This window comes from Pithys albifrons, chromosome 22 (genome assembly GCF_047495875.1).
Source record: "Pithys albifrons albifrons isolate INPA30051 chromosome 22, PitAlb_v1, whole genome shotgun sequence".
Lineage (NCBI taxonomy): Eukaryota > Metazoa > Chordata > Aves > Passeriformes > Thamnophilidae > Pithys > Pithys albifrons.
The window spans coordinates 5,329,168-5,350,925 of NC_092479.1; the positions used below are offsets into that span (position 1 = coordinate 5,329,168).

A 21,758-nucleotide genomic window follows, 5' to 3' on the forward strand; every position below is an offset into this window, starting at 1 on the left:
TCAGGAACTGGAGTGACATGACAAGGGGGAATGGTTTCAAACTGACAGAGAGCAGTGTTAGATGAGATATTGGGAAGAAATTCCTCCTCTTGAGGGAAGTGAGGCCTTAGCACAGGTTGCCCAGAGCAGCTGTGGCTGCCCCATCCCTGGAAGTGCCCAAGGCCAGGTTGGATGGGGCTTGGAGCAACCTGGGATAGTGGAAGCTGCCCCTGCCCGTGGCAGAGGGGTGAAAAAAGATGAGCTTTAGGGTCCTTTACAACCCAAATCATTCCATGATGAATCAAATAGAAAGTTCTTTATAGTTCTTTGTGGTCTTCAGATGAAACCTTCCAAAGATGCCAAGATGACCCATCCTGTGCCAGATAGCTGCTCTCAGGACCTTAAATGGATGAAGGGAAATACTCAGAACCCTGTAGTCATCTCGAGACACCACAACCTTGCCAGAGTGCTGCTTCAAGGAGAGCATTTGCTTTGCTCTAAGTCCCAGACAGTTTCCATTCACCCTTCTAGTCTCCAAGTGAAAGATGCCCAGCTCCTAAACTGGATGGTACCCCTTAGACACCAGCCTGTGCGGAGGACTTGTTCCTGCAAAGGTTTCAGAATTCAGTGCTGGGAACTGCTGATTCATTCCAGGCATGTGCTCCATCCTGGACAGCATGACAGAGATATGACAGAGCACCTCCTGCAGCTCTGGAGGGGTCAGTGCCACAGCTCTCCAGCCACCTGAAGAGCTGCAGTGATGGAATGGGTGCATTGCATTCATTCCAGAAGCACAGGGGAGCAGGACACTTGCTGGGACAGCAGAAAAACTCAGAACAAGCTGGTGCTAGTTGGCCATGGGGACCCTGTAGTGTTTTGCCATCAGGAACACACTTTGATTAAACAACATCAAATAGGCCGGGTTTATATGTGATATTCCATGTTTTAATCTGCAAAGGGTCAGGCTTAATTGCTCAGTCTGACATCTTATCTCCTTCCTTCATTACACACCCAGGTACAGCTCAGTTAATATTCCAAGCTGGTCCTGCTTTGGAGCTGTTCAAAGGGCCTGTTTATCCCAGGCTGCTGCATCTGGAGCTCAGCTCCAGCCTTGGGCTAAACCTGCCAGGCCCATGCTGGCCACTGCAGGGGCCATAAAAGGAGGCTTTGCCAGGAGGGGCTCCAGGAGCTGCTGTTTCTGCACACAGGGGTTCCCAGCAGAGCAAATGAACCATGGACCCGATGCAGAACTCTGGATAACAGCACAGGAATCTGCTCCCGTGGCCTATTCCAGATGTATTTCTGTTCAGCTCTTAATTCGGAAATTTTGTGGCATAAAGCGATTTAACAATGCACTTTTAATGACCCAACGTTTATATATATCTTTTGTTTCATTTTTATTTACCTTAGCAGCACACTAAAACGTCACCAGCATACCTCAGGTTTTTACATTATATTTTAATTAGTGTTTTTATATATGAAAGACAAAGACACTACTCAGTACAAACACACATCTACTGTGTTGCATTTCCCAAGGCACATAATTTAATACCCAGAACACCAAGTCTCTCTCCATCAAAATTAATATTCCCTTGCTGGATACTGGGTCCATCTGGTAGCTGGGTTTGGGATCTGTGTGAGGAGGGAACAATGTTTGTTGTTCTTGTAGAAGTAGTTAATGTTTTATAAACTCATGAAACTCCACAGAATTAGTATCACTGTGAAAGGAGCTCAGGGCAAGCAGATGTGCCCCTCAATTAATTAATTTTAGGTGGAGGTTTTTTGTTTTCTTTTCTTTTTAATAGTCACATATTCAATAGGGAAAACATAAGAGGAAAGATCAGGACTTTTCCCAAAATGAACACTGAGTACATTCTGGGCTGCTTATTCAACTCTGCCTCTTTATCTTCCTATGCATTTTCATGATGGAAACCCTTCCAGCATCAGAGCAGACACAAAGAGAGGATGACCATGGTGCCACAGCACAAACCCCAGTGCAGAGGGTGCTCAGAACCACTTTGGGAGTGCAACAGTCACCAAAACTGCTGAAGGTTTAGGGGACACTCAATGTGAAGGCAACCAAGATGAAAACTCTCACGTCCACCCAAACTAAGCCATTGATGCTTCACCGTGATCACTCCCCAGGACCTCTGTGTGATCTTTGGCATCACCATCCTCCCTCAACTCTGGCAGCATCATTCCACACTGAGTTTGGGCTGGGCAAGCCTGAAAGGAGCAAGGACAGACACCCCTCAAAGGCCTGCTGTGGTTGGTAGTTCCCCCAGGCCTCAGGTTCAGGCTGTGAGTCTCCATCCCCAGCTTTAATCCTGTGCAACATTTATGGAACATTCATTCCCTCCTCCTCTGGAGCAAGTGCAAACACTGTTTGGCAAAGAGGAACTGCCCACAAGGAAGGAGTTCCTCGGAGCAGTTGCACCAGAACTTGAACTAACCATAACATAACACGTCTGAATAATGCTGTGAAAAATATATAAAATCTGTTATGGCATTAAAAGTTTAAACATCATAAATCTTCAGTGTGCTATTTACTGGGCTGAGAAGGTGATAGAAACAACATTCTGAAGTGGAATAAGAGAAGAAAAGAAAATGTAGCACAGAGGCCAGAGGGCAGGGAAAGCCCCCGGGACCTGGCCAAGAACACGGCTCCAACTGAGATGTCAGCCCAGGGCCCGTGGCTGGCAGGATGTACCTCAGCTCTGTGGACACACACCTTCACAGCAAACTACTTGGTTAATACCATGGAAAAATGTTTTAAAGAAATCTACCAAAACAGATGGGAATTTGGAAGAGAAAAATAATTGGGTCAGAATTGGCAGCAATAGAAAAGAATATGGAACAAATAAAATTCAGTTCTCAGAAGGTGCCCAAGAGTCCCCATTACCCTCATGCTCCCAAATGTTCCTTCACAAACCAGTGGCTGGGAGGGGGAGATCCTACAGAAAACAGGGATTAAAATTGCCAGCTACAAGATTTGCTCCAGCATTTACCAAACTTCAGTGCAAATTTGGAGTTGGAGTTGAATTTGAAATAAAACCCCCTCATTTTGTCGGTTTTCAAGTTGGAGTCTTGCTAACCTATCAGGTTGGTTTGAGCTTCTTCCTACAGACATAATCCCCAAGTTGTGATTCTCGGGCTCTGTGTTACATTGCAGAAAATAGAATATTTAAGTAGTTACTGTGAAAAAGATTTAAACAAACCACTGCAAATTTTGCAACCTGTCAGCCCAAACTGTGGGGAAGTTATCTGGGAGCTCCAGCTGGAGACCATCCCTCATGCAAACTAACTTTCTTTCAGTTATAATTAAGAACAAATTCCATTTTCATCTGTAACTGAACTTTTTGAGCTTTTGTAGCTTCAAGTCAGCTCATTAACATTACTTAGACATCGGGTTTATAGTTGAATTATACTATGTTTATACTGTGGAATTCCATTACTTAATTGCTTCACTACTGGAAATTTCAGTGGGGTTCTCATTTTTCGCATAAATCTTGAGAATAAACATGTTTCTGTATTTCTCTTACTTAATTAAGTGCATGTTTCATAAAAATAGCCAACACAGACAAATTAAGTAAAGCATCATTTGTTTAATCAAAGGGGAAACTCGCGCTGCGAGTAAATGGGGAAACTCCAAAAGCTTTGGCACTTGCTTCCGGTGAGTGCTGGGACTCAGGACTCCTCCAAACTCTACAAACCTGTTCATCCTACAGAAAACCTGTGCTGGGGGTCACTCACACAATGTTCGTGCAGTAAAGAAACTGCTAACCAGGTCCCTGCAAAATCACATGTGGGTGGTGTGAATGAGAGGCAGCGAGTGGGGATGTGGCACCGTGGCGGCACCAGGGAGAGAAACTGTGCCAGTCCCTCCTCCTCATGCCAAGGCCAATTATATCACAGAATCGTTAAGGCTGGAAAAGACCTTCAAGATCATCAAGTCCAACCTTTGACCAAATAACACCCTGCCCACTAAAGCTTATTATGTCACAGGAAACAACCCTGACAGGGAAAACACCTGCAGGTCCTCCTTGGGGCATCTCCTCTCTCCCAGGAAAACTGCCCTGGGTTCGCTTGAGTTCTGTGTTTTAGGGGTTTTATCTAGATAAAGAGCAGAGGATCCATTTGGATCACTGCAGTGGTTGAATTTTTTGTTGAGGCTTTTTGTTCCCTGTATGTAGCAAATCACTTTGTAGCCAAGTGCCTGGGTGACAGGGCTTTAATAAAAATCAGTCAGAAGCACCTACTGTATTGCAGCTCCTTCCCTCTCCCAGGGTGGAAGCAGCAAACAGCAGACAGACATTGCAACAGAGGAAAGAAATGAGAAATGAAGCCGAGAAATACCATGAATAAATGTCTGATTTTAGGTCAATAGTGGGATTATTTTGTCTTTTAACAAAGTTTATTCCTCTTCCAGAAAGAAGTTTTCACAACTAAATAGATTCAGTTTGAAGTTTAACAAGGGATTAAATAATGCCTCAAAATTAATAATTGCTAGAATTAAAGTAAAAAAATTAAAATTAATAATTGCTAGAATTAACATTTTAACAGCTTTTTCTATAACACAAGCTAAGGCAAAGAAGAGCACACTTCAAAATAGATGGATTTGTTGCCCCCAAGTATGAAAGATCTCATCTCCTTTTAGCCACACATTCACTGTAATTCAACTTCTCTTCTTACGTATCTTTATGATGTGGAGGCCAAGCCATAAGGATAGAATCTGGACTTTTTCTGCAACTCTTAGAATTCCTTTTCCTGGGCAATGAGTTTTGCCTTTCCAGCTGATATCTCGTCCCATCCCATTTGTCCCTTCCCACAAACTGGTTGGACATTGTCTATTTATCTCACAAAGTAAAACTCCAGCACTTGACTCACAAGAACTCCTTTATCCAGAACCTGCAATAGTTGTGCAGACAAAATTCATTCATAAGACATTTAATATGAAAGTTATTTCCTGGAGTGAACAGTGAGGGCTGACCCAGAAGCCTCCACAGCCCGTTGCCCTCTCAGAGGTGGCATCACCTGCCCCCTCTGCCCTCTGCTTCCAGGGGTTGTGCCCTGGCAGTCAGTGCCACATGTTTAAGACTCACCAATACTGAAAGATCCTATTTGGAGCAACCTTTTACTCCAACATTTTGGAAATTATCCCCTGGCTTTGCAGGGCAGCAGCAGTTAAACCATATGAGCATCTGGACTCTGTGTCAGCCACAGCTGACACTGATCCTGAGCCTCCCTCATCACCTCCTGAAACACAGCCAGGGCTGTACTTCCCAAATGAAACCTGCCTGAATGGTGACATTCCCTTCCACTGGAGTACTGCAGGAATTGGGTGATTTATGGAAACCAGTTAATCACACTTGAAGGCTGGTCTAAATAATAACTGATAATTTATCAATATTTTTATTATGATGTTACAGACTCTGAGTTTTCTTCCAATGAAACATGTGTGGTGCAATAAATAACATCCCTACTGCATCAGAGAAAGGTTTGTCCATAGGACTGACGTCTGAAGGAGCCATCTGTCCAACCTGCTCCATGCCACAGCTCCTGGGAGCTGCAGCCCACCCTGTGTGCTCACAGAACGCCAGGAAAACACCACAGGCAAAGGCTGGACTGAGGAAGAGGCTTCCACTGGGCAGTCTCAGGTATAGAGAAAATAAAGGTCTCTTTTGCAAACTGAAATAGAGGACATTTAGGTGAGATATATAGAAGAAATTCCTCCCTAGGAGGTGGTGAGGCCCTGGCAAAGGTTGCCCAGAGCAGCTCTGGCTGTCCCATCCCTGGGGAAGTGTCCAAGGCCACATTGGACAAGGCTTGGAGCAACGTGGGATAGTGGAAGGTGTCCCTGCCCATGGCTGAGGGTGGGACTGGATGATCATTAAGGTCTTTCAACCCAAACCCTTCCATGATTCTTTGATTTTTGCCCTTCCAAATGATTTCACTTTGATCTGAGTGTCCCAACCCACACACTTCAAAAGTTGGGTTTGGTTTTTAGATATAGAGATGTTTCCAAATTTATCTCATGTGTTCCCATTGATATCTACAACACAAAGCCTTTTCTTACATGCAAAAGTGAGGGAGATTTCACTGTTACAGAGGTTTTCTGTTCCAGAGGTTTTCTGAGTTGGAAGGGTTTTTATGGCAGGATACCCTAAAGATAAGGGGCACCACTTGGCTTCACAGGAGTGACTCTTTTCTCTAAAACCTGAAGTAGTTCCTGTCGTACCTTTACCCCAAAATACTTCACATGGTACATTTTAAAGGTAACATGGCATAGAATAAAGTTTTATTTCCTGCACATCTCTGTGGAGCACGTGGCTCTCAGCAGTGCAGGGGAGTTATCCTGGGCTGGCAAATGACTGCAATGAGACAGAGTCTTCTTGTAACCCCCAAAACGTTTAACACGTTGGCACAGAGATGCCTTTAATCTTGTTTCACATGTAAAGTCCTCTCCCCTTGAAAAAAGCCCTTCCCCATCCCAAAGTCTCTGTGGCACATGGAGCAGCCAGTGGCTGTGGCTTTCAGAGCAAACCCAGAAGTATTATTCCATTTTCCGCTGAATAAAAGTATTGAGGTTTCTTTGTCAGGGAAAGCGAGGCTGGATTCCTTTATCCTCCTGCCCTTTCCTCTCACAATGCCAGACTCTGTTTGGTGGGCCAAGGAGGGCTGACTCCCGAGAGATCCCAACAGGATTCAGTCCTCTGGTAATGGACTCCTAATACTCTGTAGAACCATCAGCCTCCTCCACGTTTCTCTTTGAACGAGGGTAGTCTGTCAGGGGTGGGAAGCAATTTAAAACCACTGGTAAAGAGAGAGCTTAGGTAGAGAAGAATGATTTCTTATCAAAGCTGCCAATAGAGAAGACCCAGGTGGTAGGGCCGAGGGGGATCCCAAAGCCCTTCCTCCTGCCTGGAATTAGCAGATGAGATTCAGTAACAAATGGTGGCTTTTAGCAGCAAAGCCCAACTTTTGGAGGGTGATGATTAACACCTCTGGGGGGAGTGGGAGGAGGGAGGAAGGCAAGAGCCTGGCATATCCTGGGGGGCTGCAGTGCTGAAATCTCCCTCTGTGGAACAAGAGATCCATAGGTAAGAGCAGCAAGAGAATTTCAGAGGGGGGCTGGGATTCAAGGGGCTGATTGGAAAATTATGCAAAATATTTTATATACAAATATACATGAGAAAAATGGGCAATGGGAAGTCACAAGAACATGTGCCATGCTTAGACATGGTGGTTAAAGAGGTCTATAAACCTGCTGGGGCTGATTTCGAGGCACAGAGGAGGAGCACGGCAGATTTTTCAACGATTTGAGTGATTTTTCAGTTTGTCTCTGTGGTTGGGCCCTGTCAGAGGTGGGTCACTCACACTGTCCCTGAGCTGTCCCATCCTGTTCCTTTTCTCATCCAAAGTGAAACTGAATTCTCATTCCTCTATATTTTCTGGGAAGAGTAAAAGTAGTTTGTGTAAGAAAGAAACAAAGCTGTAGGAATAAAATGTGCTCTCAGGAAAAGAAAGTCAGCATTTGCTGTCACTAAACAATTGGGGGTTTAAAACATACACATTTAAAAACACATTTTAAAGCACTATTTGTGGACAGGAAACACCCCAGACTGCAGTGAGTACATTTAGAGTTCTTCTAATACCTTTAAGTGTGGGGGGGAAGCATAATCTGTTTTGATAACTCCTGACATTAAACAGTGATAAATAATTAATTATGTTTAACTGTTTCATTAACTAAAGATAGATGGAGAGCACTCCATAGATAGAATAGAGATCAAAAAGATTGAGGCTGGTTCTAAATTCCCCTGATGTTTTATGACACCATTTGTATTCTGTCACTCACTAGCTTTATGTATAGTCCAAGCTGTGAACTGAATACCCCATTCAGAAAGCCACTCACTCTGCATGTTATTGCAATTTAATATTTTCACACACAGACACATCATTATCTTGGAACCTGACACTGCAAGGAGAATTCAGTAATTTTTCAAGAGTGCTTTTTTTTTGTTCTGATGCGAGCACTGAGGCACAAGGCTGATATAATGACCACTCTCCCAATATTTAATCTCTAGACAGATTGATCAGCAGGTTGATATTAGTCTGTTTTCAGGGATTCTTCTAATTTAAAACATGTGTGTTGTCATTTCATTAAAAGAACAAAAAAGAAAGGTTAAGAATTTGTCATTACCAACAAAAAAAAGAACACAACTCCTTCCATGCTTATAGCTTTTGACTCTGAACTAGATACATAGATATAGATAGACATAAAATGATGTGAAAACTGTTTTCAGTCTTCCATTACCAAAATATGGCTATGGAATGGGGTTATCCCACTTATACTGGGATTCTGAGGGAGCAGAAATACACATTTTTCTGGGCTGTGTATGAAGAATCAGGCACACAGCTCTACAAATTGCAAGTTAAGAAAAAAACAAGCACATTTAAAACATTTAAAAGCCAAGTCACACCAGAAAAAGGAGTTTAAAAGTGGAGACAAAGGCAGGGCTGATTTCTTCGAGGGAAAAAATTGTATCTCACACCAGCCCCTTGGTAGCTAATCATTAATGGGTGCTACATACAGACCCAGATACAAGGAAAAACTCCATATATTCCAGGGATGTCCTAAGGAGTTCAGTGCCTTGAGGGCCTGTTCCAAAGTCCAGCAAAGTCCATGGAAAGATTGCCAAAAACTGCCATGAACTTCAGCAGGTTTTGGGTTCCAAGCAGCGAGGCCATAATTCAGCTTTGTGCCAGCAAATGCCCAGCAGTGGGGAAGGTTCTCTTAAGACACTGCTGAGCTGCACAAGGTGAAAGGCAAACTTCCATCATGGAATTCACAATTCCTGGTCTTGGGTTAAACATCTGCCTCAATTTGCCCTGTTACAGCCTCAGAATTTTCATGAGGGTTCACATCAAAGCAGTGCTCCAGAAATCTTCCATAAGTTCTTACTTCCTTCTTTCCCCCCGCCTTAGTTATTAAAGTACTGGATTCATCGTTACTGCAAATTCTCAAGGCAAGGAGTGTGAGAAGGACTTTTTCTCTGTGTTTATTCTCCAGGTGTACGATTTGGGCTGTCACCAATCCATGGGAGTTCAGCTCCCCCAGACCAACCTGCAAGTCCTTCTTCCATGACTGAGAAGCCAAATTCCCCAAGATAACCCAAATCACCTGGATAGCAGAGCCACGGGCACTCTGAGGAGATGCTGGATGGAATTACTGCTCAGTAGGACATTTCTCTGCTTAACACTCCAAGGCTTATTTCAGAAACTGCTAAACCATGATACTTAATAAGAATAAAACCCAGTTACTGTCCATTGGGTAAAAATAGATTTATAGAGAGGTGTTAAATGCGGGCTCCTTCCCCTGACCTACTGGAACAGACCCTGCTATTACAACAATCAATATTTAGCTGGGTATTGACTCCTGGATCACAGGAGGAACTCTCTGGCTGTGGCTTGAGGCAATGCTCTGGCATCAGCCCCGTGGAGTCACATATTCCCTGAAGAGACACCCAAAAATGCTGTTTTATCTGAAAATGGGACTGAAAAAACCAAAGTGAGTTAAAATGAAAACCATATTTGGAAACATGGAACATCTGTATCATCCACCTGCTTGTCTGAGCAGCTGCCAGGAATCCAGCAGGGAGGATGTTTAACAGGTTGGTGTCTGTTTCACAGGTGCACCCCTTCTTTTTTATAGAAATAATCATAAACCCCAGACAGCAAATTGTTTGAGGAAGCACTGGAGTTACCTAAAAAGCCTTAGCTACCCAGATATTATATTTGTGTGGAAAACTAGGAATCCCTGAATATCTTAGGGAGCATCAGTAGCTCCTGAGTTATTTCCTTAAGTACATCCCTGAAGGTAACTGGGATTTCCTGCAGGCTCACCTGTGAAAATCCCTCTTTAATAGGCACTGTCAAAAACAGAAGACAAAGAAGCAAATTCTCTTCTGAACTTTCTCTGGATAAACACTTACAGGATATTCTAGCAGGAAAAAATTTAAGAACTCCCAAAGTAACCAAGATCTGGTTTTATTCATTCTATATGGGATACATGAGCAGAACTGCTGCTGAGCAAAGGGCTTTTCAAAGTTCTCTGTGAGGTATCAACTGCTTTTTAAACCTGACTATTGTGCCATGTAGGGATTTAAATTTATTTTATTCCTGTGTGATAATTCTAAAATAAAATATATGATCACTCGCAAGTTGTGCAGGTTCTTTATTTCACATTTAGGTAATAAAATATAAAATGAAACCAGTCTTTTTCTATAAACAGAAAAAAATATGGTTAAGCAATTTTATACTACATGAACTTCCAGCACAGCCATTTAAAAATTAATTTAAGTGATTGAGCCCAAAAGGTCCATTTGCCATGAAATAAAAAACACTAAACACTGTCCTGAAAGGAAACAAAATGCCAGACTGCATGTAAACAAAAGCTTTTTTTTATTAATGTCTGAAATGGAATGAAAGATTTTTAGCCAAATGTAAAATTTGAAAAAAAAGAATAAAAAGAAAAAATCTGATGCAGTAAATTCAACAAAATCATCCCCAAACCCTTGGTGGGAGCTGGACCAACACAAAGGTCATTAATGAGATGCTGACCCAGGAATCACAGCGATGTGAATCCCTCCCAATTTATAGATGGAATAGCTGAGGGTAAATTATTTGCTTAAGCTGGAAAAGTTAGTTCATGAGCTTAGTAAAATACCAAATTCCTGCTTTCTCTGCATCCTGGACCAGGTAATATCATTCCAATGTGCTCCAGGTTGGGTTTGTTTCAGTACCAGGGCTCAGGAGCTGCCTCCCTTCCACCACTGCTCCTTTTGCAGCTTTTCCATGTTCAGAGCAAAACTTCACATCCAGCTTCTCTTATTTTCCTTGCAGCCAACAAATCCTGCACCCAAAGAACAATAATGCTGGGCAGGGACCATAAATACATTTGCTAATAGAGCCCTTGTGCTGGAGGTCAGTTCTGAGTGTGGAACTTGCCCTGGCTAGTCCTGTGCCTAAAACTCAGCTAAAGCTCCTCTGTGAGGAAGGTTTATGCAACAATGATGGAAAAGTCTCCTTTTTTAACTCATGCTGCAGCTTCCCCTGACACCCTGCAGAGCCCAGGGGCAGGGCTGGGCTCTGGAGCAGGGCAGGGAACCAAAACAGAGCTGTGGTCCCACTCCCACCCTTCCTACACAGTCACTGCCACCACTCTCCCTCCTCCAGACCCCGTTGTTCCTTCAGCCTGAGGGGAGAAACTGCTTTTAGCTGCTTTAGTCCCCCTGAAGTGATTTTACACCAAGTAGGAAATAAACTTGGTGTTTCTTTTCCCTGCAATACCAATAAAACAATAACTTGATATCACTCCTAACAAGACGCCGCTGCTGTAAAGTTAAAGATACAGAAAGAAAATTAACTACTGGTTATGACAGCAGGGGAAGGGAAAAGGAATAAATAAAGCTGAGTGTGTGCAAGGGAGCAGATGGCTCATGTCCAGTGTGGCCCATCCTCTGTGGATCCCTTCTTTTCTAAGGAAGTTCTTGCCACTCCAGAAAATAGCAATCTGTCTAGAAAACTCTGAGGTTTTATAATTGATCATTCCTTAAGTTAAGGAAAAAAACTAAAGCAATCCAAACTACATTTCTCCACCAGATATTAATCTGCAGATAATAAAAGTGAATCCCCTTAAAACAGTTATAGACCAATATTTGTACTTTTTATGCACATACACACAAAATCTCTTGGGTTGTGTCCTCAGCGGGTGAAAATTAGGGTCATTGATGTTGATGCTGATTTACATGAGTTGAGGACTTGGCCTCTCACTTTTAGAAAACCCCTGAGTTTTATCAGTTTAACCTCAGAATCGGGCACGGGTGCTCTGCCCAGCATTAGTCACTGATTGTACGTGTCTTAAACCAGCGCTGTGAGCACTTGCATGGGAAAGAGATACACATCAAAATCAGCAAAGAACAGGTTTGTGGCTGAATTGTGGTATCTGAAAAACACTGTCTGATGGAGTGTGGGAAACACAGTATGAACCAGACCAGGTTCTGTGTATCCTCCTCCCCTTTGGGTTCAACTCTGCAGAGCCCTGGGAGCTGCAGACGGGCTGTGCTGGGTTGAGCCTCAGAATCAGGATGGAGAGCTGGTTTGGGGAACACAGCAGAGGGGTGGACACAGCCTCCCCCCTTCCCCTCCCACCCTCAGAGCCCAAAGGAATACTCAGAACTGCTCCAAGATATTGTCTGCTGGGTTCTATGGAAAGAAAAGCTGGTAGAAGGGGAGGTGATGGTTGAAATTATGTTAAATTCCACAATATTCTTAATCTGAACTCTAGGAAAAACTGCTCCTTGCACTTGACTTCTCAAAAACTGGGATTACAACTGGTACATGCAGATTTGGTTAAAAAATACCCTGTGTTTCACTCAGTGCTAACACTCCATCTTCCACTTCAGGAAGACAGGCTTGGATTTTCTGCTGGGGAAGCAACCTATGAATCATTCAATAAAGCCTCCATGTGATAATGAATAGCCAACCTTCTCTGGTGGTGATAAGATATTTTAACTGAAAACATCAGACCATGTTTAAAAAATGATTACAAATTATTTTAACAGTGTATTTGCAGAGGGTTATAAAAACAGCTATAATATTTTTGTCTTGGATTCTAGAATTACCAGGGTGACAGCTAATGCAGTAATGATTTGTTTCAAATGCCAGTGTTTAAGCTGTATAAAGCTGATTTTATACATTTTTCCAGTAGGCCGCATTGTAGTTAATGAAATTAAACACACCAATCGCATTTGTCCCCAGGGGATGAGGAACTGAACACGCCACTGGTTTATTTTTTTATTAAAATAAATTGCAGCCAGCAAGATGGACTAATTGCCTACAGAATTGAAAAAGAAACATTCCATTGATATAATTAAGCCAATTTTCATGGACAAAAATAGTTATAGTGGATATAAAATAAGCAGAGCATTCAGTGCAGTTTGACTTCTCTCCACCCTCTGTATTTTGTACAGAACATTAACTATTAAACAAATATGAAACTCGGTCGGGCTGACAGTGTTATCTGGTAATGATGGCTAAATTGATCCCAATAGCTGGGGCCGGGGCATTGTGTCTCAGGGCTCTGGTGGGAGAGTTCCCAAGCCAAGAACAACAGACCAGCACAAACCTACCACATCCAAATATGACCTTAAAGCAAAACACCTGAAAGATGTAAAACTATCGAGACAAAAATAAATCACCACCTGGTTTATTCTGGGCTGACACTTCCCCCTGAATGCCTGTGCAGCCCCTGCTTTGGGGAGGGCTGTGGTCCAGCCACCCCCACTTTTGTCCCTAATATAATTACAAAAAGTGAATTGTTAAGAGAAGACAAAGTCTTTCCACACCAGTTCAACGGAGACCAAGATTTACCATGATCAGAGCATTACTTTGTGGCCTACTGGCAATAATTTGGCTGTCTGAGTTCATTTTCACCTGGAAAATGTCTCCCCAAGAGGACCAGTGGCCTCGTTTGCAGCACAAAAGTGGGTTCGGTGGTATTAAAAAAAAAAATTAAAGCCTTATTAACTTTTTTTTTATAAATTGGGCTAAAGCAGCTCTTTGGGGGAATATGCTGAAAGTTCAGTCACTCTCTGAACAGAAACTTTCCTTCCTCCCACTCTCCTGCACACCAAACATCTCTGCACAGAGAAGCACATCAATCCATGCAAAAGGCATTCAAATTCTAGTCCTACCCACCAACACATCCCTCGTTGCAGGGAAATTTCTCCCAATTACAAAAAAAGAAGATTAAAGAAAAGTCCTTATTCAGCACGAGCATTCAGAAGCACGAAGCACACTATTCCAGGGATAAAAGTTCTATTTCATTTTTATTAGCAAAGATGATCACATCATTCATTCACTGAATGAAGAGAAGTTAAAAAACATCCTCAGGACAGGGACACTCGGTTACAGATTTGGACGCTGCACAACACACAACCTACTGCAAATAAAAATGAAAATAAACAGCCTGTGAGTAGGTAGCGGTGATGCATGAAAATCCATTAAGAAAAATAAAAGAAATAATAAGGTCATAGATCTTTTCCACTCCGACATCCCTGACCTGAAATTCCTCTAGAAAAAAAAAAAAAAGGGGCATATTTAAGATCAGAACACACAGCAGTAATTTTGATGTGGAATGCTGGGCAGCACTGACATATCAACAGGCTGTTACCCAGAGAGTGGAAACAAATGTGTTTGCACATCCCCTTCAGATGTCTTCATCCCTAACTGCACACAGACACTGTGTGCATGTGTTTATTGATGTGCTGCTTACTCACCCACAGGATTAACAATATCTTTGGGGAAATAGGCATGAGAAAATCATTATTAGGCTAAGATTTGGATGCTTTCAGTTAGCATTCAGAATTGTTCAAGCTGGTCATTTAAATAATCTCTAACTAGGAAAAAAAAATAAACATATCCAATAATAGAGGAGAGCCATCAAGTTGTGGAAACAAAGTCTGAGCTTGTCCTGACCCACGGAGAGCACAGTCTTAGGTGCCATCAGTTTTATGTATAGAAAAGGTCTAGATTGGAAACACAGATTTTTCTTCCACTAAACAATTTCACACCCTAGAAGTTCAATGCAACAAGGGGGGGAAATAATAATAAACAGGGAGGATTCAAATTTTACAGTTATAAGGGCAAAAGCAGCTCTGAAAAATGTGGATTCTTCTCCTGATCCTGTCACCAGGAACGGCCAGGGATCCTCCACAAGTCACCACACACCTCCTTCCCTTCCCCAGCTCTGCCGTAGGACTAAACACATTCCCTACAATCAAGGTGGCTCCTGAGCCTCACCTCCTTAATGTTTGCAAACTTCTCAGGCCTTTGTCTTTAAAGCACTATATTAAATAGCACAGACCTTTTATAAAACATATAAGCCATAATAATCATAACCATAATCACAATAATAATACTTTTCACTCAATAGGGCCTTTCCTTCCGAGGACCTCCGGGTGCTTTGCAAACACGAATGAGCTGCCGTGTCGCAGAAGGAGATTTCCTTCTCGCACAGAAGATTCCCTTGTCATTCACCTCAGGTATTTCAGCCCACAATCGGAGCTGTTTTTAGCCCGTGCAGGCAGGTGTAACCCCGGCACAGCAGGCAGGATGGAGCATTCCTGCAGCACCGGGCATGGAACGCTTCCATCCGGCTGAGGAGCGGGGTATTATTACAGCGAGCAGCAGCGCTGAATTACACCGCTCCCGTGTTGTGAAACCCAAGCTCCTGCCTTGCGTTTTGCCTAGAAGGGAGTGGAGATTGTGTGTGTTTCAGGTATACTTGGCTTTCTCCAGACTCATAGTTCTGAATCCTGCCCGTTTTGGGGTCCTCTGATCCTTGTAACATGTGGCTGAACGTAGGACGGTGCCCGTTTTTCGTGAGGCACACAAGAGCAATTCTTTGCTCTTCCTGACCTCAGTGTCTTCCTCAGGTATTTTAACAGCAACCCTTAGGAATATGCTTGTTTTATTTTTAACTTTTAGCTCATTAAAGACTTCATTTGCTGTCACTAAACTGACACAACAGTTCCAACACGAAGTCTAAAAATAAAACAGCTTTATGTGTCAAGCTAAATTTTTAAAATACAAATGCAGTCCAATTTCTGCACGTAACATTCTGATTCATGACCATACAGCACCTGTGATTTTACTGTGTGTTGTAATACCTTTGTATGCGCATTGTCGGCTCGACAGACAAATGCAACTGCACAGACACGTTTTGCATCAACACGGAGATTTTATAGGACACGGGAATTCAGTGAAATTGCAATAACGTGCCTCTCTTTGATACACTTTATAAACTTCCATTTATACACGCACACGCCAATGCCCTGTGATGTAAACACACGTGGATAGACATCACAGGCACTTCATCCGAGCTGCACGGACACCCACGAGCACGGACGTTATCGCAGGCCAGGGCTCAATCCCCTATTCCTGCGTCTCCTTTGGCACTTTAGCACCTTAAACCCGCTGCTCTGCGGGCGAAAGCAGCCAGTCCCCCACGTCAAACCACCAGCTCGATCGCCCGTTTGCCAAGTTCCTGCCCAGACCAAGGAAAGGACGCGCTTTGCACTCGTTCCCTCTGTTCTTTTTTCCAGATAAATCACGCAGAGCTGGTAGGGGAATTGATAAATTATATTTGCAGAATTCGGATAATTTTTTAAGTGCAAGCGATCTTAAATCCTCGGCAATTTTTGTTGAAGCGCTAATTACACATCACCTTAATTAGCGGATCAACCCCCCCTTCCCGGCCCAGCATCCCTAATTGCCTAATTGAACAGATCCGGGGCAAGACGGGGGGGGACCCAGGGACAGCGGGGACCCGGCGGCGGCCCCGCACCTGCGGCGGTCCCAGCCCAGCCTCGTTCCCGGGAGAGCCTTGGCGAGCTCCTGGTCGCCGAGGAAAGGGGGAGCCGGGCCGGGCACTGCGCTTCCCGGGGCCCGCGTCTGTCACGGGCCAGTGTCCGCCCTCGGGCCCCAGAGCCCTGGGTAGCGACAGGGCAGAGGAAAAGGCTTGGAAATGGGAAAAACCTAAGCGGCCGAAAGCGCCATAAATTTTCCTCCTCCGTGTGTTCCAGCACTGGAACCGACTGCGGGAGCACAGACAGAGCCGCGCGCCGGGAAGTGGCGTTTGGGCTGCAGCCTCTACGTCCGCTCCTCTCCCGCTCCCTTTTCCCCCCACAGTCTCATCACCCTCAAATAAAAAAACAAAATTAAAAAAAATACAACTCAGTAAACGGGAAGCCTGTCTCCTCTTGGAAAGCAAACCCTTAAATCGAGGAGCAGGTTCCGAGGAGCGCAGGACAGGATTCGCAACCATTTCCCCGCCAATTCAGCTTTCCTGGAGGATGCACCAGCTGTGCCTCAAAACTCCTGCTCCAAACTTTGCCTCGGTCATATTCCTAATAGTGAAAAGCAAACGGGGCCGTAGAAATATTGGGCACCGTTTGCCAGCACGAGTATTTATTTAGAGCCTGCGATCCTGCCCAGCCGTGTGTGGCAGGGAATTATATTTGTACTCTGAAATTCAAGGATTTCGAAAGGAAACGAATTTTCTTTCAGCGTGCAGCACCCATCTCCTGTGTTATTTGCTTTCTCTTGCCAGCAGCGGTGAGACCCCAGGCCCCTGTAGGACCTTCTCCCCACTCACCCACATTTTATATTCCCGCTGACGGACGAGGCCCACGGAGCCGGGGACACGGCGTGGCCTTCTCCTACCTGCCCGTCCCGCAGATCCCCTTCGGGACTGCGGGTGGCAAAGCCCCCTGGAGCCGCAGGGCACAGCCTGGCCCTTGGGCCCCGGGGGATGTGCAGCCCGGGGGGCTGCCCGGGCAGCGCGCACCTGGGCACCCCCGAGGCTACCGCGCCTCCCGAACCCTGACAGAGCCTCGTCTTTTGATTTACAGCCATTACTCAAGGCTCCCAGCCCAAAGGGAAGCCACAAAGCGAGCGAAAGCCATTCCCGGCTCCGGTTCAGCTCCGCTGCCTCCAGTACCTGACGCTGTCCCGGTGAGTCGGACTGAAATTGCCGAGAATTCCTCTCCCACCCCAGCGCACACGAGTTCGACCCCTTTCCCAGCCAGGTAATAGAGTCGAATTCCCAGCGGAGCCTCACATCTGCTTAAAATATTGTCCAATGAAATGAAATTCTACAACACACCGTATTTTTAATGCCCCGCGTCCCGTACGGCTCGGCGGCCGCGCACCGGGGGCCGTGCGGGCTTTCACAGCACCCGCACACGCCCGTGGGGCTGGAGCACCCAGAAAAGCGATTTGGGAAGGGACCTGCGGGATTCTGTGTGGTAACCGAAGTTTTCGCTACCTTGCCGGTGGAAATAACAGCGGGATCCCTACACTCGTGTTCGTGTTTAATCTGTTTCGCAAATAAATACTCCTGGGATATTGAAACCTTAGCTTCGGACTACTGTTTTGAACTGTGATCCCTAAAAAATCCTCAGCTGAAACCCCATAAACCGTTGGGCCTTGTATTGTATTAAACACCTGATTTTAATCAGGGCTCAGCCTCCGAACAGGCGATTCCAGGCGTGTTCGCGGCCACTCCGCGGCTCCCGGGGCCGCAGCTCCCGCAGCCGGGAAGAGCTCGCTCCTGGGCACGGAGCTCCCAGTTCTTCTCGGAGCACTTAAGATATCCATGCGCCGAAAACCTCTTAGTTCTTAAGCTGCAGAAGCTCGCTGAGAGCTCACCGGGGAAGCCCAGGGTAGCGTGGCGGGTCCCACCCGCGATAAAACGCAGCAGGACCCGCATCGTGCCCACGGGGGCACAGCTGCAAAATCCCGGCCCTGCACTGCACCTCCGGGGCACATCTGCAAACACCCGGTGTCTTTTACAGAAGCAAAAAGAAGGGAGGGGGAGAGTAAAATTAAAATTAAAATATAAATATTTTGCTTTATTCAATCATCTAACTTTACTTTTCTAGTGAAGAGAGCTCTGAAATTGCTCTTCACTTTAACAATCTAAAACAATAAGTGATGACTTTTTAGAAAGTTATTATTTGAACGGGGGCGTTTAAAACCAGTGTTTATTGCGAAAAAAATAAAATAAAATTCCAGGATTAATCGAAAAAACTTCCCAAATAATGTCTCAGCGATGTGCTCACAATGTTGACCACACAAAGTGTGACCAATCCTGCCCTGAGCAAGGTTTATGCCCGCAGAGGAAGGTGTACCCGAGGAAGGTGTGCGAGGGGCACACGGACACAGTTGGGGAGCTGGGAGACCTTCATGGAGCGCGATGGAAAATGTCGCTACACGGAGGTAAATCACAGGGCCTGGGGCTGCTGCGGGGCGGCTGGAAAACGGGAGCGGCGGCCGGAGCTCGGGGCTGGCGACAAACCCGGCGACAAAGAGACTTTGTGACGAAAACTGGACAGAGGAGCCGCGCTGAGTTTGGAGAATGGGCTCCCCCTTGGAACGGGGGTGTTCTCCCCGGGAAGGGGGGACCGCGGTTCAGCCCGGGGGGCCGGGGCCGGTCCCGCCCGCTGACCTTGGCCACTGGAAATGGGTTCGAATAACGAACTTGAACGACAAAATAAACCCTGAAGCCCACGTGTGGGAGCGATGCGAACACCCGTGACCCTTCACCAGCCCCTGTCTGAAGCTGAACCCCGAAGGCTGTTTGGCAGGGCTGGGGCCGTCGCCTTCCCCCCTCACCCGGAGGGTGATCATTAGGGGGTGCAGGGATCCCCACCCTTGCTCCCAGCTCTGAGCGCCTTCACATCCCCGGGGAGATTCCCGTGGTAACCCACTCGGGTTAAACCAGACCAGCCGCCGCTACTCCCCAAAGCCTCCTCCGAGCACTACGAGCAGTTTCTAGCAGGGCACAGACTGCGCTGGAACTTCGGCAGCCTCCACATATTTCGCACAGAATCAGAGCGAAACAGAAACTAAATCGTAATAACAGTAATAATAATAGTAGTAGTAATAATAATAATAGTAATAATAATAACAATATACAAGAGAAGGACAGAAAAGCTGCCCGGGCTCCGAGGTCCTGCGCTGCAACGAGCCTAACAGGGAATCGGCAAGGAACCATCCCGAGCCTTTGCAACGGGACTCTGTGGGAGCGGGGTCAGAGGAGTCCCGCTCTTCCCTACAAAAGCCACACTCTCCTCTTCGGAATATCCATTCTAAAAACGACTCGAACGAAAGAACGGGAAAAGGTCCACTAGAAGACGGAGGGAAAAGCTGCGCGAGACTTACAAGCTGCAATTCCACCCCCAAGTAAATTTTAAAAAATTAAAAATTAAAGACACTCCCCCACACTCCCCTCCCCCAGACCTTCTTAACCCCCAGCTGGGACACCCGAGCTGCCTTCAGGATCTTCCCTCTGGACCTGCGACTCCAAAGCCCCTCACTGAGAGAGGATCCATTTTTGCTACAAATTCTCTTCCTTCCCTCTCCTCGATAATTGTTCCCGAGACCAGAAGGGTTTCTCCCACCCCCTCCCTCTGCCTCTGCCTGTCTCTCTCCCCCCTCTCTCCAGCGCTCCGTCTCTCCGCTCCCGCCGACAGATGCCAAACGCAGACCTCTAGCGCCCACTATTTCAGGACCCGGGAATATTATTTCACAAGACTTGGAACGACTCAATAAAAAAAAAAAAAAGAAAAAAAAAAGTTGCTATCCCCTTTCGTCAACTTCCAGCTAACTTTCGCTTTTCTCCCCCGGCCCCACGCCGCCCGCTGCGCCGGCTCCGGCGCGGAACATCGCGGGGCAGCGCGGAGCGGCGCGGGGGGACCCGCGCCCACGGGCGGGCGGGCGGTCGGCGGGGCTGCGGCCGCCGCGGGGAGGGCGAGAGGGGCTCTCAGCCCCCGCAGCCCCCGGCCCGGCTCCGCGCCCCCGGCCCCGCCGCCGGCACGCGGAAGAAGGGAGAGAAAGGACCTACTTTTGGGCAGTTTTCTCGCCCTCGCCTTGGATCTCATCGTGTCGGCGTGTGGATTCCTCTCCTCCTCCTTGAGCCCAGAAGCAGCTACACACTATCTTCATCTCCCCAGCATTGTCAGTTTGGACACCTTCGCACATGCGCACAGAGCATTCAATCTGACACCCTCACCAGGGCCAAAAAAACTTTCCAATGTATTCATCATCATCAGACTGGTTTGGGCTTTTTTTTTTTTTTGGCTTTTTTTTTTTTGTCCTATCCTCTTCCTCAGACCACTTATCTCTGCCCCCTCCTCTCTCCCAGCACCATCACAGCCTTCCTCTGATCTGCCCCTTTAAGAAAAATCAGCCCTCTCCGCTCCTAACCCTCCGCACACTGACCTTATACACTGGACAATATATTAAGGATCAAGGTGCCATCCTATAAAGAGGTGATTATCATTACATTCTTATTATTGCTACTATTATTATTACTACTAAATAGCAATGCTGAAGAGAGTTTGCTAACAGATGTCAACTTGTAATCGTACCTAGTTTAGACATGCTTTAATTTTTAGTCTGAAAAATATTTATTTACGTAACTTTTCAACCAGCGTCTGTCCTTATTTTCTTCCTTTTTTTTTTTTCCACGCTTTTTCCTTTCTCGCTCCCTTCAGCTCGGGGGAAAGGGGGGTTGCATAACTCTAAGAATAATAACTTTTAAAATAACAGAATTTGCGCTGTTGTGTTTTGTCGGTATTTCTCGTGTTTCTACCAGAATTTTTCGGCACTCGGCAGCTTCGCTCCTTCTTCGCTCGAGTTGTCCGCGTTTGCGGGTGTTTTGACCGGGGTCGCGGTCCCGACACCGCGGCAGTCCCGCCGGGAGGGCCCCGAGCCCTTCACCCCGTCGGGAGGGGACGGGGAGGGAGGGCGGCCGCTCTCCTCTGCCTTCCAGGTGGAAGGCAGCGCGCCGGGGCAGCGCTCCCCAGAGACGAGGGAAGCCGGGAGACACTCGAGAAAAGGGGGGAAAGGAAGCACAGAAACCCCCAGAGCGTCGGGGAGCCCCGCAGGACCTGCCCACCCCCCGGGAGCGGAGGTAGCGAGCGCCCGGGCACAGCCGCTTTGAAGAGAAGGGCGAAGTGTAAATAGCCGGTGATTGATGTGCTGGCTTTGACTGCGGAGAAAGCACTATTTTAATTCAAGTGGCCAGGTCAGATGGTCACGGAAGAAGGTTGAAAGGTAGGATTTAATGAGATTAATATGGAGAGAGGGAGAAACGCGCGCCTTCCTAAACTTCCATAAAATAATGGGGTGAGGGGAGAGCGGCGCTCCGC

The 21,758-nt window shown here is 46.1% G+C and overlaps 1 protein-coding gene across 2 annotated transcripts in view; it reads right to left on the bottom strand.

Moving 5' to 3' along the window:
• The window catches only part of PRDM16 (PR/SET domain 16), a 272,623-nt gene extending 252,016 nt beyond the window's left edge, over positions 1 to 20,607 (bottom strand). For both annotated transcript variants that reach the window (XM_071575767.1, XM_071575766.1), the window contains exon 1: positions 20,450 to 20,607. In XM_071575767.1, coding sequence (XP_071431868.1) covers positions 20,450 to 20,486 — 37 coding nt within the window. In that variant the 5' untranslated portion in view covers positions 20,487 to 20,607. The remainder of the gene's footprint in view (positions 1 to 20,449) is intronic.
• Positions 20,608 to 21,758: the final 1,151 nt, after the last annotated feature.